We start from the raw sequence: 14,489 nt of genomic DNA, 5'->3' as shown, positions 1-14,489 counted from the left end.
ATTATTATTATTATTTTTAAACTTCAGGAATAAACTCTTCCAGAAAGTGGCCACATAGCCTGAAAAACCCACAAAAAACAACCTATTATTATTATTATTATTATTATTAAAAGTAGTTACACACACACCACGCTTCAGCCACAAAGGCTCCCTGAAGGGTGGTTTACAGGTGGTTAATTTGATAGTTCCCTGCCCTCAGGCTTACATTTCCTCTCAATCAAGGGTCATACTGTGTGTGTGTATACACACACACACACACACATATACACAGAGAGAGAGAGAGTATACACCATTGGACCCCAAACTATGTCCTTTAAAGGATTCTGGACTTCAGCTCCCAGAAGCCTCAGCCATGTTGGCCAAAAGCCTGGGATTCTGGGAGCTGAAGTCCAAAAAACCCTTAAAGAGCATACTGTAGTTTGGGGACCATTGGTATACACTCTCTATATGTGTATATATGTATATATATATATATATATATACACACACACACACGACAGAAAAGGAAAAGGGGAATCACATCCAGCAGATGCTCCTGGCCCCTCTCTCCCTCCAAGGCCGGGACTGTGGCAGTTAAGACACAGGGAGGGCTTCTTGGCCCTACTCAAAATGGAGGACCTTTCGGAGCAGCCTCTCAGGCAGCCTGACATGGAGGACGCCTTGCTCGTTTTGGCCCCGCCCCTTTCCTAGTTTTTGGTCCCTCCCCCTTCATCCTCCTCCATCCCATTGGAGGCTCTCAAGACAGCCCCGCCTTCTCGGGTGATTGACCGGGTGCTTCCCGAGATGGCGCCATCGGCCCACGCGGTGACGTAGGCGAAGGCGGCGTCCGCGATTGGTCAGTACGTCTCGGGGGAGGGGGAGGCGCGTTGCCTGGCGATGTGGCGCGCGGCGTGGCGGTTGGCGGCAGCTGCTGCGGCTGCTCTCCCTTCAAGGGCTGTCGTCTCCTCTGAAGGACGCCGCTGCTGCTTCGGCTGCCTTTCGCCTCGGTCTCCCTTCGCGGCGTGGCCTCGGAACCACGGAGCGGGGTAAGGGTTGGCAGAAGGAAACTCCGATAAATGTAAGGCTGCGTCCACACTGGAGAAATAACCCGGTTTGGAACCGCTTTAACTCTTTGGCTCTTTGCTATGGGATCTGGCGCCTTGAGGGTCTTTGGTCCTTGCATTAAGGGTATAGGGGCCATCCTTCTCCTAAACAGCTCTTACAGCTCTTGTATGGGCGCCTCCCCTTTTCGTTCTGTGACTGGCGATTGTTTCTTTCTGATCAGCGTTTTCAGGGGGATAAAGACTGGAGCTATGCCCGAAATAAACACAGACGACCTGGACGAGCAGCAAGTCCAGCTGCTGGCGGAGATGTGCATCTTGATTGACGAGAACGACAACAGGATCGGCTCCGAGACAAAGAAAAACTGCCACTTGAATGAAAATATCGACAAAGGTATTCGTGAACGTTTCCTGTTGCGGTTGTGGCTCTGCTCACAGTCACAACCCTCAACGAGGAGAATCAGATGCCCTCCCTCCCTCCGGAGGTATCTGAAAGGCCACTGTTTAGCAAGAAAGAAGCTAAAGGAAATAGGAGGAAAATTAAAAAGTGATCTCATGTAGAAATCAGTTTGAGTTCCTCAGATGCTGAAAGTATGCTCTCTCTCTCTCTAGAGAACTGGAAGGCAATTTAGGTGCCCATGATGCATCTTGCTATGGCCCACCACTTGGTTTAGGCTTAGCTTTATACACTTCAGCCTCACGGCTTCAGATATTTATTTTAAGTAGTAATGACGAATGTGTTCTCAAGGCAATGCTATTATTCTGTCACTGCTGCCAGGCTTCATGCAAACAAATAAGGATAAGACATGGGGATGAGAAGGACTGTTGTTAGCTTAAGGTATGGTTTTAAGCTTGTTTTCTGTGTGTGTGTATTAGGATTGCTGCATCGTGCATTCAGTGTATTTCTGTTCAATTCGGAGAACAAGCTACTTTTGCAACAAAGATCGGATGCCAAAATCACATTCCCAGGTTTGTTACTACTCACTGTGTAGCATGTGTTACATCTTCAGTTACATATAAAATACTTGTAGAAGAGAATAATCTGTTAAACATCTGGCATCTGGGTGAATGTCAGTTTAGGAGTCTTCCTTAAATGAACTGATGGATAGCAGCAACACTTACTGCAAGTTCCTTGGGATAGTCTTCTGGAGATGGGAGAATTTATTTAATCTGTTTTTCTAACAGGCTCTTACCAGTCAAATCTTACCATCTGTGATCTCTCAACAAGTGGGTATTGGATGAGACAGAACTTGGAAACATGGCTTTTTGGGCTACCTCTTTACAAAGTTCCCTTCCCATCATAGCCACTGATTATGTTGGCTGAGGATTCTGGGAGTTGTAATCCAAAAAAGAGCTTTTCCAAGCTCTGAGAGGGAGACATAATAGAAATAATGAGTATATATTTTAAAATACAAAGGCTCTTAGAAGTACAGTTCCTAATAATTTTCACTTTTTAAAAGCAGTGCTTTAATAAATTTCTGTTCCTTGGAACACCTTGAATAAGTCTGCTAGCAGGTATTCTGTCCCTTTTCACAGTATGTGTTTCCTACAAATGTCTGTGTCTCTGTGTTCAAATTTCCAGCATAGTAAACATGAGTACTGTATTTGGTGCTAACAAAATCTGTTCCTGAGGTGGGCTAGTTCAAGTGCTCTACCATCTGAATTATACCAGTAACTCCACCAAACCTTTTTTTGCAGATTGTTTTACCAACACTTGTTGCAGTCATCCCCTGAGTACTTCACTTGAACTGGAAGAAAATAATGCAATTGGAATTCGAAGAGCAGCACAGCGGCGAATGAAAGCAGAATTAGGAATTCCACTGGAACAGGTAAATAATGCTTTTCCTTCCATGTACAGTAACTGGCAAAAATAATCAATTGCAGCACTGACAGTAGCCTTTAGTTTGATATACCTGAAGTCTTCATGCAGTTTCACACTGTACTGTTCTTCCTGAATGAAGCCACAGTTTATTAGCTCCCCCATCTCTGAAAAAAAGTGTTCTTATGAGAGTTGGGGGAGTGAGTAGTGAGAATAGTCTCTTAGTGAGAGTAGTCTCCCAGAGTACTTCCTGGGTATTGAATGTATCCTCTTAGAGAGGTGCTTCTTAAACTGCCTAATGTGGGTAACTGGTATTTTTCCCCAATGTGCTAGGGACTTATACTATATTGCCTATAGCGCTTCCATTCTTTCCTGGAAACTGTCCAGGGACTCAACAGCTGATGGATTATGGGCTGGTATTTTGTACTGCATTAGGGGAATAGATCTGTGTTTTTGTGTTATCAGAATTAGAAGTAGCATTCTGTACTATTTGTATGTTGGTGGCTTTACTTTAAAAAAAATCATTGTAGGTGACTCCAGAAGAACTCCTCTACCTGACCCGAATTCACTACAAAGCCCAGTCCAATGGGACCTGGGGAGAACATGAAATAGACTACATCCTCTTTGTGAAGAAAGATGTGTCACTGAATCCAGATCCCAATGAAATTAAAAGTTACAGTTATGTGACACAAGAAGAACTAAGAAAGCTGCTAGAAAAGGCATCCCAAAATGAAGTCAAGATTACTCCATGGTTCAAACTGATTGCAGAGACTTTTCTCTTCAAATGGTGGGACAACTTGAATAATCTGAAGAGATTCATCGATCATGATAAGATACACAGAATGTGATAGCTAGTAAAACATGTTCGCCTGAAATGATGTAATAACTTTTAATACTGATCAATGGTACATTTGAAACACTATTTGTAAAAGTTGATTGCAACACAAAGGGTGAAATAGGAGCTTGCCTCATGGATGAAAGGGATTTGCTTTTGTATCTGCATGACCTAGATGTCTTGTACTAAAGTTTGAGTCTTCTGCCTTTCACATCTTGGGTTTATTAGCTGGATTACTAACAAGTTGTCAACATGCTTGTTGACATACCCACTAGAGGATGAAGTCTGCATGTCCACTATGCGATTAATTATGATGAAGAGTTGTCACGGCCAGGATCTCTTGCTCTGTGTTTAAAGATGGGTTATTTCTGGCGTAGAGAAGGGATTGACTGAAGCACAATAGAGTGCTTAGAATAGTTCATCTATCCTGTGAGTCAAATGTTTTATATTTCATAAAATATGACAGCTTCGAATCTGGATATCTAAGGATAAGATAAGCAAGTTATTACATAAAATTTTCTAATAAATTGCTGTTGAAGTATTTGTTCACTAGTCATGGCTGAATGTGGCTTTTGTCATTAAGAGAAATTACTTTAGTGTGAATTAACTTCATGTAAAAAGGAGGAAGCAAGTTCTTTCCTGGAACAAAAAGTCTTTCTAGAAAGTAGCCTTCAGAACACCTAACAGAAGTTTAGAGATTCTAGTTTTGTTGGAATTAGAGAATGAAGAGCTGCAGAAAAGGCTATTAATGTATTTACTCATTAAAACATCTGCTGGGTCCTGGAGATTTAATGTTTTTAAAAGGCTTTGGATATGTTTATATAATGAATGAGATGGTTATACTAACTACTTGGAACAATTACAATTAATAAAATATGCCCTAATTTTCAATACCTTGTTAACAGTGATTTAATGCTTATTTAGAGAAAAAATAATATAGGATTAAAATTCATGTACATATTGAATTCCCCCTCCAAAATGAGGTGAAAAAACATTGGTCGACAGTAATAGGAGGATTTGTTCCCTCATTTTGAAAAGATAATGTCACAGTAGGCTACAATTCAGGTACCAATAGTAGTTTGAGTGAGGCAGGGGAGTGATTCAACGTTGTGTACATCTTTGCCTTCCTCTGAGGCTGAGAGATTGTGACCTGCTTTAGGTCACGCAGTGGGTTTCCACCTTATGATCGCTCAAGTTGTAGTCTAACACTCAAATCATTACACCACCCTTGCTTTCCTGTGGCTCAATAGCTGTGACAATTTTAGTATGATGACACGTACTGCTCTCCTGGTGTATGTGTGTTTTACTATGGTTCCCCTCATCCATGAACAATAGCAAGACTGTGCTAGGAGAACTGGGAGTCTGAAGGGCCTGGAGAATATTACACTGACCTGAGAAATGTTTGCAATGAAGTCATGGGGCTGCATGAATTATACTGCATTTATGAGGCACCAGATAACAGATCATCTGAACCTCTTGAACATGATGACGTGGTTGGACCTGACTTCAAAATGCACTTCCCATTGTCCTGCATTTTCTGAACCAGGTGGGCAGTACGCTGCTTATTTTCTTTTGGTTACATTATTTATACTTTTGTAAGCCTAAATTAAAAAAAAACATATTGTATACAGGGTCTTCCCTTGGTTTTTTTATTTTATTTTATTTTATTATTATTTCAATTAGTACAAGGCACTGCCATTTCTTATTGTCCTCATAAGAGTCATTCATCTTCGTTGTGTTGTGCCAGATTTCCTCTTGCCAGAAAATAGATGTTTGGGCTTAAGGTCAAAAACATGTCTGTCTGCCTCGCCCTTCTTACCCAACCGATTCATTTTCCTCTGAGCTTTCTTCATCATGATTTTGGTCTTCTTCACCATCTACACAAATGATAAAATGTTTTAAGTAAAACAGTGTTTCACTTCCATGCCTATAAGACCTAAAATACTGCATCAAAATCTTGCTAACATCTATAGACTAAATGTTCATCTTTCTTCCATCTAAAGACACAAAGAGATAACACACAAGAAAAAGTAACCTCGTAATTCTTTACACTCTGCCTTTCCTCCAAGGCTGGGCTCAAGGCGGCTAAAGAAGCAATGAAACAATTGCTATTGCAAGACGCAATGAAGCAATTGTCCAATTACAAAATATAAAGGTAATGCGTCTCCTGTAATATCAGGCAAGTCCTTGCATAAGCTAAACAGGTATGTGCAAGATGTAGCAACAGAGTTATGTTGTGAAGTCAGATCTTTATACTTATTTCAAGCTAGCATGTGAACAACAGCCATGTATGCTTCCTTGCCTAATTTTTGCTGCCTGTGATATTTCTGACATTAAAATGAGATTTGACAGTGTACCCCACTGATAGTAACACTTTTAGCAGGTGAACACATGTATGTGTATTACTACACACACACACACACACACACACACACACAAAAAGAGTGTTCTGGGAAACCAAGAAAGGCTTAGGAACTAGTTTGTAAGGAGCAACAACAAAGACAGGGAGTGGTGTCAACTAGAGACTACTAGGCTGATAACTGCAGTTCTATACATATTCAAGACTTAATTGGTAAGTCCCACTGAATAAGGAGCGAGAAGTGTGCAGCCTTACTAAGGTTGAACTTAAATGCCCAGAATTCTTCACCATTTGCTATATTGCCTAGGGCTGCTAGGAGTTCACAATGATCTGGAAGCCATAATTCTATTCCTGTTCTAGGGCATAATAGCTGTAATTACTCTCCAACTAGAGCCTAAACTCATTAGCCTAAATCCTACCATTACTCCTCAGATAAGAGTAGAACTACTGAATCATTTGGGATTTAACTATGTGTTGACTCATCATTTAATACAGTGCGCCCGCTTATGACGCGGGTGCACTTTACGTGGCTTTCACCATATGCTGAAAGCGGAGCGGAAGGGGCAGTGCATCCCATTCGGAGTAATGGGACATGCACCCATGGCGCGCATGCGCCATCCCACCGCTTCATGCACAAGCCCCATTCATTTAAACGGGGCTTGAGCATGCGCAGAATTTGCTTTACGCAGGGGAGTCCGGAAGGGGCACACTGTACTTGATTTAATAGGTTTAATGTAGCTGGGACTAGCCAACAGGATTCCAGCCATTATAAACAGTACAGAAATCTATGTTGATTCCGCTTCAAATTATGCTCTCCTCCCAAAAAAAAAAAAAAAAAAAAAAAGGAATAAAAGGAAATTGATTTCATCCTGAAGATGCAGTACAAAATCACAGAGGTTTTTAAAACCTAACTTTTATTTTGTCTAGTTAACATTTTTAGCAGCAACTGATGAAACCAAAGCCACAGTTTAGCAAAGGAATAAGTAACCTGTGCCCTCCTAACAGATTTAGTTTTTGCCCCTGCCTCCCATACTGTGATACACACACTGATTCACAGGATAGCACAGGTGTGCGCAAGTGCCCACACATACATGTCTATTTGCCCCCTCCACCAAGCCAGTGTTTTTGGAGTTTATCAGACAAGGGGAATTGGAAGTATAATCCAATGGCAATCTGAAGGCAATCATGGGGTTTAATGATATTGCGTGATAACCCACTACACACAAATTTGGGCAATGGGAAGTCAGTCCGAATGCAATCATGCGGTTTCACGTTATTGCGTGATAGACTGCCACACGCAAATTCGGACAATGGCATGCTATTTTCTGGCAATGGGGAGCCAGTTCGAATGCAATTCGTATTCACGTAATTGCGTGAAACTAGTGACTTTAAATGAATGCGTTCTGGCCCCACTTTCTTTTCATTCAAATTTAAGAGAAATTCCTCCTATTTGATAAACTCTGTTAACATAGATTTTCAGGGCTACAAAGATGGCCCACCTCCGCATTAGAGTAGCAAAAAGATACATCTGACAATATTCCATGGATGCTACATCTTTGGCCCCAGAGTTAAAAAAAAAATCATATCTAGATAACTCTAAAATTACTAATGCAGTCTTAGTAATGTAAATAAACTGAGACAGACCTTCATATCTCGAAGACCAGATACATCACGTGGTGTATGGGAGGAGCTGCGACTTCGTGCTAAAGATGTAGGTGGTACAGAGTCTTCTCGTTTACGTTTACGGGTAACACTCCGGGATCTTCTTGTGTCAGCAACATAATGTGCCTAAAAATACAAACAGCTCAATCAGATGTCCCTGTTTTCTAAGTTGGACACTCAACGGATCTGACACTAGGGTAGTCTGACTTTCAACAGAAAACCAATCAATTTGACCAAGAGAGCTTATAATAACAAGCTTTGCTATTCCTTAAACAACTGGGATTTCAAATAAATTTAAGATGAGCTCTGCTAGATAAGGAAGGCCTGTATCACAGTTGCCATCCAGATGTCTTCTGAGAAGGCCACAACCACAAATAGGAGACTTGTATTCAGAAGCACGGCAGTTCTGATCCTGGAAGTAGTACAGATTGAGCATCCCTTAAACAGAAATTCAGAATACAGTGGGATCCTCTTATTCCACAGATGGCAAGCCCTGTTGTTTTTAATGGAGGTGCATACATTCACATAGCACTACCACAGGAAACGAGAGGACTTGAGGTCCTGCATTTTTGTTTTGTTTTTTTGTTATCTATATGTGTGTGATGGGCGGGGGGCAAGAAAAGATCCCCTGCAGATACAAAAGGACGACTGTACTCCAAATTCCAAAACCCTTTTCATGGGTGGCTGAGGCAGTGATACCTTTATTTCAGATGCTTCAATATACACAAACTTTGTTTCATGCACAAAATTTTTATAATATTGTATAAAATTACCTTCAGGTTATGTGTTTAAGATGTACATGAAACATAAATTGCATTTAGACCTGGGTCCTATCACCAAGATAGCTTATTATGCATATGCAAATTATCCCAAAATCTGGTGGGGGTCCAAATCTGGGGCCCAGAAACCCACTTCTGGTCCCAAGTATTTCATATAAGGGATACTCAACCTGTAGACAGAAATTATGACTGGTAGAAACAGTCCTACCACATCCTATTTGAGATGATCCTACATTGTACTGTTGTGAGAAGTCAGAAAAAATCTCCCTATTCCCTTTCTCTATGTCATAAATAATTCTATACACCTCCATTATGTCTGCCCTTACTAATTTTTTTTCATAACTAAAATGCTTGCCAGTCTTATCCAGTATTAATCTATTCCCTTAATGTGGCTCTATTTCCTACTGCAGAAAATGGAAGGAGACCAAGAACAACAAGAAACAGTAAAAACATTGCCTACAGAAATCAATACCAGAAAATCAGTAAGAAAAAAACCCTGATCTTACATCATTTTTGCCAGCCATGTCTATCCCAAGATCAGTCATCTCCTTCTCTAAAGCCTTCCGCTGGACCTGAAACCACAAAGAATTTGTTGTACTTCCAGTGACCAACTTGTTTTTTCTTGCATTGAAAGAACTTAAGAAGCAACTCAATAATATCTATTTAAAACCTGCAAGAGAATCCTGCATTTAAAAACTATAACAGTTGGGGATAAGTAGATCAGAAAACAATAGTTTTAGAATTCTGCCAATCTACACTCTCTTATTTGCTATAAGATGCCATGTGGACTGAATAAGTGGTAAACAATACCAAAGGTTTGTTTGAGATGTCTTTCTGCATTCCCACTCAATGTACCATTTCATTTAGTGGTTTTGTGTAGATCAGGATGCAGACAATCTATACTGGGTGGGAATCGTGCAACTTTCCAGATGTTGTGTGCAATTCCCAGCATTCTTCACCATTGGCTCTGAGTGAGGCTGCTGGGATTTGTAGTCACACAATCTCTAGAGGTCCATGCGATTTCCACATCCATCTATCTATATGCTTTAATATTTTTTTACTTTATTTTTCTTTTTTTTAAAAAAATATCGAATCTTAAGATATATGTTTTAAAGTTTACCAAAAAAACTTATAGGAAACAATAATTCTTTTCCTTCTGAATCATCTATAGGCCTACAATTGCCTGTGGACTTATTTCCCCCCTTAGGTTTAACTGGCATTAATCACCATGACAACGTTGATTTTTAATTTTGCCTGTTATTTATTATAAGTGAACCAGTGTACTGTATGTGTAATATTGAGCAATATTTAATCCCTCAAACCATAGTCATGTCTCAACAATTTTCAACAAAGTAGTTATGCTTGCCTTTCTAGCTGTTCTAGGCATCTTGGGCCCTTGTGTATCTTTCTCTTTGGATTCCAGGATCTTCAGTTTCTTTTTTTCTCGGATCTGTTGTGCCAACTGTCTGATTTCCATCATTTCCTCATCTTCACTTTCTGAATCGCTGTCATATTCTCCAGCTGCTTGCCTTAGTTCTTCTTCCTTTTCTAGTTCTTCCAATTTCTTCAAAGAGTTCAAACACAATGCATTAGCAACTTTTTAAAAAAACAATGTTCATTCTAATTTCTTCACCTATTAAAGTTTTCAAATCTTGAGTCAAAATAAGAGGCATAAGCAGAATCCCTGATATTGAAGAAAGGAAATCAACCAATTAGCTGTCTGCTTTCTCGGTAATGAATATAGTTATAACTACTTGTGCTCTCAACAGAAGGCAAGTAAGAAAAGCATAGACTGATATAGAGAAACACCCATTCTTTTAAACATCATGACATACACCAAATCACAGAGTAATGCTTACCTTCATGATATCTGGATCAATATAGTCAGCAATGTTATGACCTTGCCATATCTCAGGTATTGTATCATATTTTTCAGATGGATTCATTAGATCCCAGTATTCTAGAATAAAAAAACCCAAAAGGCAGAGATACTATTAATTTGTGCTGCTCAAAAGGTAGGCCAGTTTATGTAGGGGGCACTGGAATAAAGTATTTACATTATACAACAATAGGCTGCATGCTGGCAAGTGGTTCTCAAGTTGCTGTATCCGATTTAGGTTGGCAACTACCCCTGAATCCTAGGATGAATTAAAATACTAGAAAAAGAATGAGGTTGGTGGTGGTGTTTCATTAAGATAACCATCTGCCAAATGATCACCATTTTAAAAACCATGGAAACAGGCTTTATGTAAAAAGATTTCCCCATTGAGTTTGTAAACCCAAAAAATTAGGAACATGGGATGCTCTGCATATTTCAACACAGATGTCTAAGTGCAATTGGGAATTGCAGTTACCAATTAAAATTTAGAAGGGAATACTAATATTGCCAAACAGAGCAACAACAAGGGTCAGAGATAGTCTGAGTTTTACAATGAATTTGTAGGTTTCTACTTCAGCTGTCTGCAAAACAAAGCAAACAGTGTGATCCTATATGTATCTATTTAGATATGATTTCAATGGGACTTCTTCCCAGGTAAGTATGCATGATTACAGCCTAAATCCAGTTAAACATCTAAACATTAAGATTACTGTTGCCACCTACTCTTAAGGTCCAGTATGTAGTCATCTCCCATCTCCATTTCAATCTCTTTCTCCTGCAAACAAATAAAGATAATTAAATAAGGCCTCCTTTAAATATTCTTCATAAGAATTTTAATATTGTTCCCCCAGGTAATTACACTTACCAGTTTCTTTTTAGGTACATCAACTTCCATACGTTTTTTGCGCAGCAAGGCACCTTCAGGTATAAAAGGTGGCCTTTCCTAAGATTTAAAAATGAAATCAGATTTTACTTAAGAAATCAGATTTTGTTTTTAACACACTGCATTTTGCCAATTTCCTAACTGAGAATAATACACAAGCAACGGCAAATCAACACAGCATTGACCTCTCATTATGTTGCAAACACACACTTCTAAAGAGAAAAAAAGATATAACCATGCACATACCAACCTTGCTGTCTCTTTTGGTTGGAACAGCTAAATGGAGCCTGTTCAGTATATCATTCACCTTGTTACCTTTCATTTTGGTATCTACACGATGGGCCAGCAATCTGTCACAAGCCTGGAAAAAGTACAAAGTCTTAATTTAAAACATACTGATAAAACATGTGAATAGAGGCCCTGTACAGTTCATTACAGGTGGATAGCATCAATCAAGGAAGCCAAAGCCCTGAATTTGTAGGATCAAAGCAGGGCTGTTGATAACATGAAGACTTGGAAGACTCTCATCATAAATTGATGGCAATAACCAAACTTTCAGCAGTCTCAAGAATTCCCTCTGTATCCCACAATGACCTTGAAATATAATGGGCTCTTGCTATCCGCTGGGGTTTGGTTGCAGGATTCCCCAAGGATATCAAAATCCACAAATGCTCACGTTCCATTAATTATAATGGACAATAAAATTGTGTTCTTTATTAAAAAAAGCAACATCCAGGGTTTTGTTTTTTTTAAAATTTAAGTCATAGATGCTTGAATCAAGTGGACAAAGAATCCATGGATACGGAGGGGCTGACAGTACTTAAGTCAGCAATACAATGAACACTAGTATCCAAACTCCAGCATTAGTTTTTCCTGCAAATGCAAGACTTGCACCATGATGATTATTCAAAAGAGCAACTCTTAAAGCTTTATGTCTTCCCTGAGCAGTGATGAGTGAAACCCAGCATGTATGGATTTTTCCTCTTTATCTACTCAGAGAAAAAGGAGTAGGCAAAAAACTGAGTCCAAGAGTTTTCCTAACTATAGTTCAAAAGTCAGGATCTTTATTTCAAACAGACTTCAAAGACAGCTGTACAAATGTAAAGTGAGGGATACAATTATTTTCCCCAGGAGTGCTTGGATATAGTATATGTTTCAGAGAAATCAAATAATATCCTTAATTCAGCCCCATTTATTTACTCAGCTGGAAGTTCCTTCAAAAGCAGAGGAAGTACTCCTGTTTCAACATACAAAACCATACCAGAAAACTATTAATGTCATAATAAGCAAAAATTCTTAAATCTTGTTTTGAAACCAGTAACCACCTTCAGTTTGGATGAAAACAGGAGGTGTTGATTAATTGGAGACTTTTCTCTGAGCATTTAACTGAGACCCACTGCAAATGAAGACAAAAAGGGGTTGTTTGTGTGTACAAAAGGCTTAAGCATACTCTTAATTGATTAAGCAAGAAATGGCCATCCAAACAGATCCAAGAAAACCATCCAAAATAATGATGTACTAAATGTACTAAAGTATCTGGTTTTTTCATTTATGAAAAAAAAATGCAGCTTTGAAATTTAAGTAATAAAATAAAATTATGGCTATTCATAATTATGACCTTTCCAGGGCAACCTTAGTTCAGGAAAAGGAACACCTCAACTTCAAGATCTATGATTTACATTCTGAGTAATAAATATAAAAACCAGAAAGGTTATGTGATCAATCAAATCTCCATCTCCCATTCCACTTTTGGAAAATATCTGTAACAAAGAAGAAAAACTTGGAAAGATATCTTTTTGTACTGCACAACCCAGAATCTCCCAGCCAGCATAGCCAGTAGCTGTGATAGTAGGGGGTTCTGGGAAATGTAGTCCAAAAGTAACTTCTGCAGACTCTGCAAAGAACATAGTCAGGCTCTTTTTTGCATATCTGTGACCATTCTAAAGGGGCCTCAAGCTCTGAGAAATCATCTGGACAGATACAGGTTCAGATTGTCCCAGGCTACTGAGGCTGAAAGGGACTATACCTGATTGGCAGGCAAAAAGAAAAAAGACAACCAACCAAGGGTTGGATTCCAGGTTGGGCTTGCTTATTCCCACTCGTGTAAACTATTTTGGAAACTTAGGTCCAAAACACACTGACAACTAATCCAGTTTGAAACTATTTTAACTGCCCTGGTTCAGTGCTGGGGAATCTCAGTACAAGTTTATTTTAAACATCATATCTGAGCTTCTCTCTGCTTGGTTCTTTAATGAATGTATTGAACTGGAAATTCAAGTTGATGGCAGTTCTCTTGCATGCTCTGATGATTGGCTTCACTCATGCTTTCACCTCTTGGCAAAAACATGTTGTTAAGAAGTTTAAAGGGAGCTATGGAAAGAGGGCCTCCATAAATGTCTAATATTGGATTCTTGTGTAACCAGGGCAGTCTTTAAAACATCTCTGAAGAACACAACCAAAGGTGTGTCTTGCAGCTTGTTCTACCATGCAAGTTTGGAAATATAGATATATCAGTTTGTTATGGAGTGGAGGAGAACAAAAAGAGAGCCATTTCCTCATGGAGGATAGTAAATAGTTACATGACTATGCTAATGTAAAAACTTCCTCAAAATAAGCAGGTGGGGGAAAACAGGTTCTTTTTCTGCCAGGGGTGCATTTTTGCCACAAGAGACTAATAATGAGGCAGAGAATGGCTAGTAAAACAAAACAAAACATGTAAGTCAGAAACTGTTATTACCTTGTCCTAATGCCAAGCAGCAGAGGTTCATTGGATTTATATAGAATTATTGGCAGAGTTCATATTTATTTTTTCAATGTATATCTCACCTTCCCACCAAAAACAGTGGTGGGCACTTAATTTAATTACCATTTTTTTGAACATTAGATATGTCATTTGTAAACTATGATGGGGAAACAGTCTGCACATGTCTAAGTGAAGGACTGTTTAGGTATCATACATCTGTATGGTCAGTATCAAACTGCATATTTCATCCAAAACCCTCCTCTCTTCATTCAGTCAAATTTGTACAAAACAAATACTCACTTCTGTTTTGACTTGAGTCACCCCTTCTTCAGTGAGAGTGCTTGTCTCTATTACAGAAAATCCATCTGCTTCTAAATCAGCGAACATTTTCTAAAGCATTGTAGACATACACAAATAAAATTAAACCTTTAAATTATTATTATTATTATTATTATTATTATTATTATTATTATTATTATTATTATTATTA

The 14,489-nt window shown here is 39.1% G+C and overlaps 2 protein-coding genes across 5 annotated transcripts in view; one reads left to right on the top strand and one right to left on the bottom strand.

Moving 5' to 3' along the window:
- The first annotated feature begins 840 nt into the window (after positions 1-840).
- On the top strand, positions 841-4,585 carry IDI1 (isopentenyl-diphosphate delta isomerase 1). 4 transcript variants are annotated; one of them, XM_042474167.1, is made up of 5 exons: positions 841-1,025; positions 1,274-1,434; positions 1,917-2,009; positions 2,739-2,869; positions 3,390-4,585. In XM_042474167.1, exons 1-5 carry the CDS (start codon positions 877-879, stop codon positions 3,705-3,707), a joined length of 852 nt encoding a protein of 283 aa, XP_042330101.1. In that variant the 5' UTR covers positions 841-876; the 3' UTR covers positions 3,708-4,585. The 4 variants fall into 4 exon arrangements, with proteins under 4 accessions (XP_042330101.1, XP_042330100.1, XP_042330103.1 ...); XM_042474166.1 differs by having other exon boundaries at positions 842-1,025; positions 1,265-1,434; XM_042474169.1 differs by having other exon boundaries at positions 919-1,057; positions 1,265-1,434.
- A 744-nt stretch (positions 4,586-5,329) lies between these two features.
- Positions 5,330-14,489, bottom strand: part of GTPBP4 (GTP binding protein 4) — a 21,775-nt gene continuing 12,615 nt past the window's right edge. Inside the window, exons 9-17 of the mRNA XM_042474165.1 lie at positions 14,300-14,389; positions 11,507-11,617; positions 11,239-11,316; positions 11,097-11,148; positions 10,354-10,454; positions 9,861-10,058; positions 9,001-9,066; positions 7,698-7,841; positions 5,330-5,571 (exon numbers count right to left, since the gene is read on the bottom strand). Of these exons, the coding sequence (XP_042330099.1) occupies positions 5,419-5,571; positions 7,698-7,841; positions 9,001-9,066; positions 9,861-10,058; positions 10,354-10,454; positions 11,097-11,148; positions 11,239-11,316; positions 11,507-11,617; positions 14,300-14,389 (993 nt within the window). The 3' untranslated portion in view covers positions 5,330-5,418. The remainder of the gene's footprint in view (positions 5,572-7,697; positions 7,842-9,000; positions 9,067-9,860; positions 10,059-10,353; positions 10,455-11,096; positions 11,149-11,238; positions 11,317-11,506; positions 11,618-14,299; positions 14,390-14,489) is intronic.

This window comes from Sceloporus undulatus, chromosome 6 (genome assembly GCF_019175285.1).
Source record: "Sceloporus undulatus isolate JIND9_A2432 ecotype Alabama chromosome 6, SceUnd_v1.1, whole genome shotgun sequence".
In the NCBI taxonomy this organism is placed as follows: Eukaryota; Metazoa; Chordata; class Lepidosauria; order Squamata; family Phrynosomatidae; genus Sceloporus; species Sceloporus undulatus.
The sequence above is the reverse complement of the archived record's forward strand: the minus strand, read 5'-3'. Positions and strand labels throughout refer to the sequence as shown.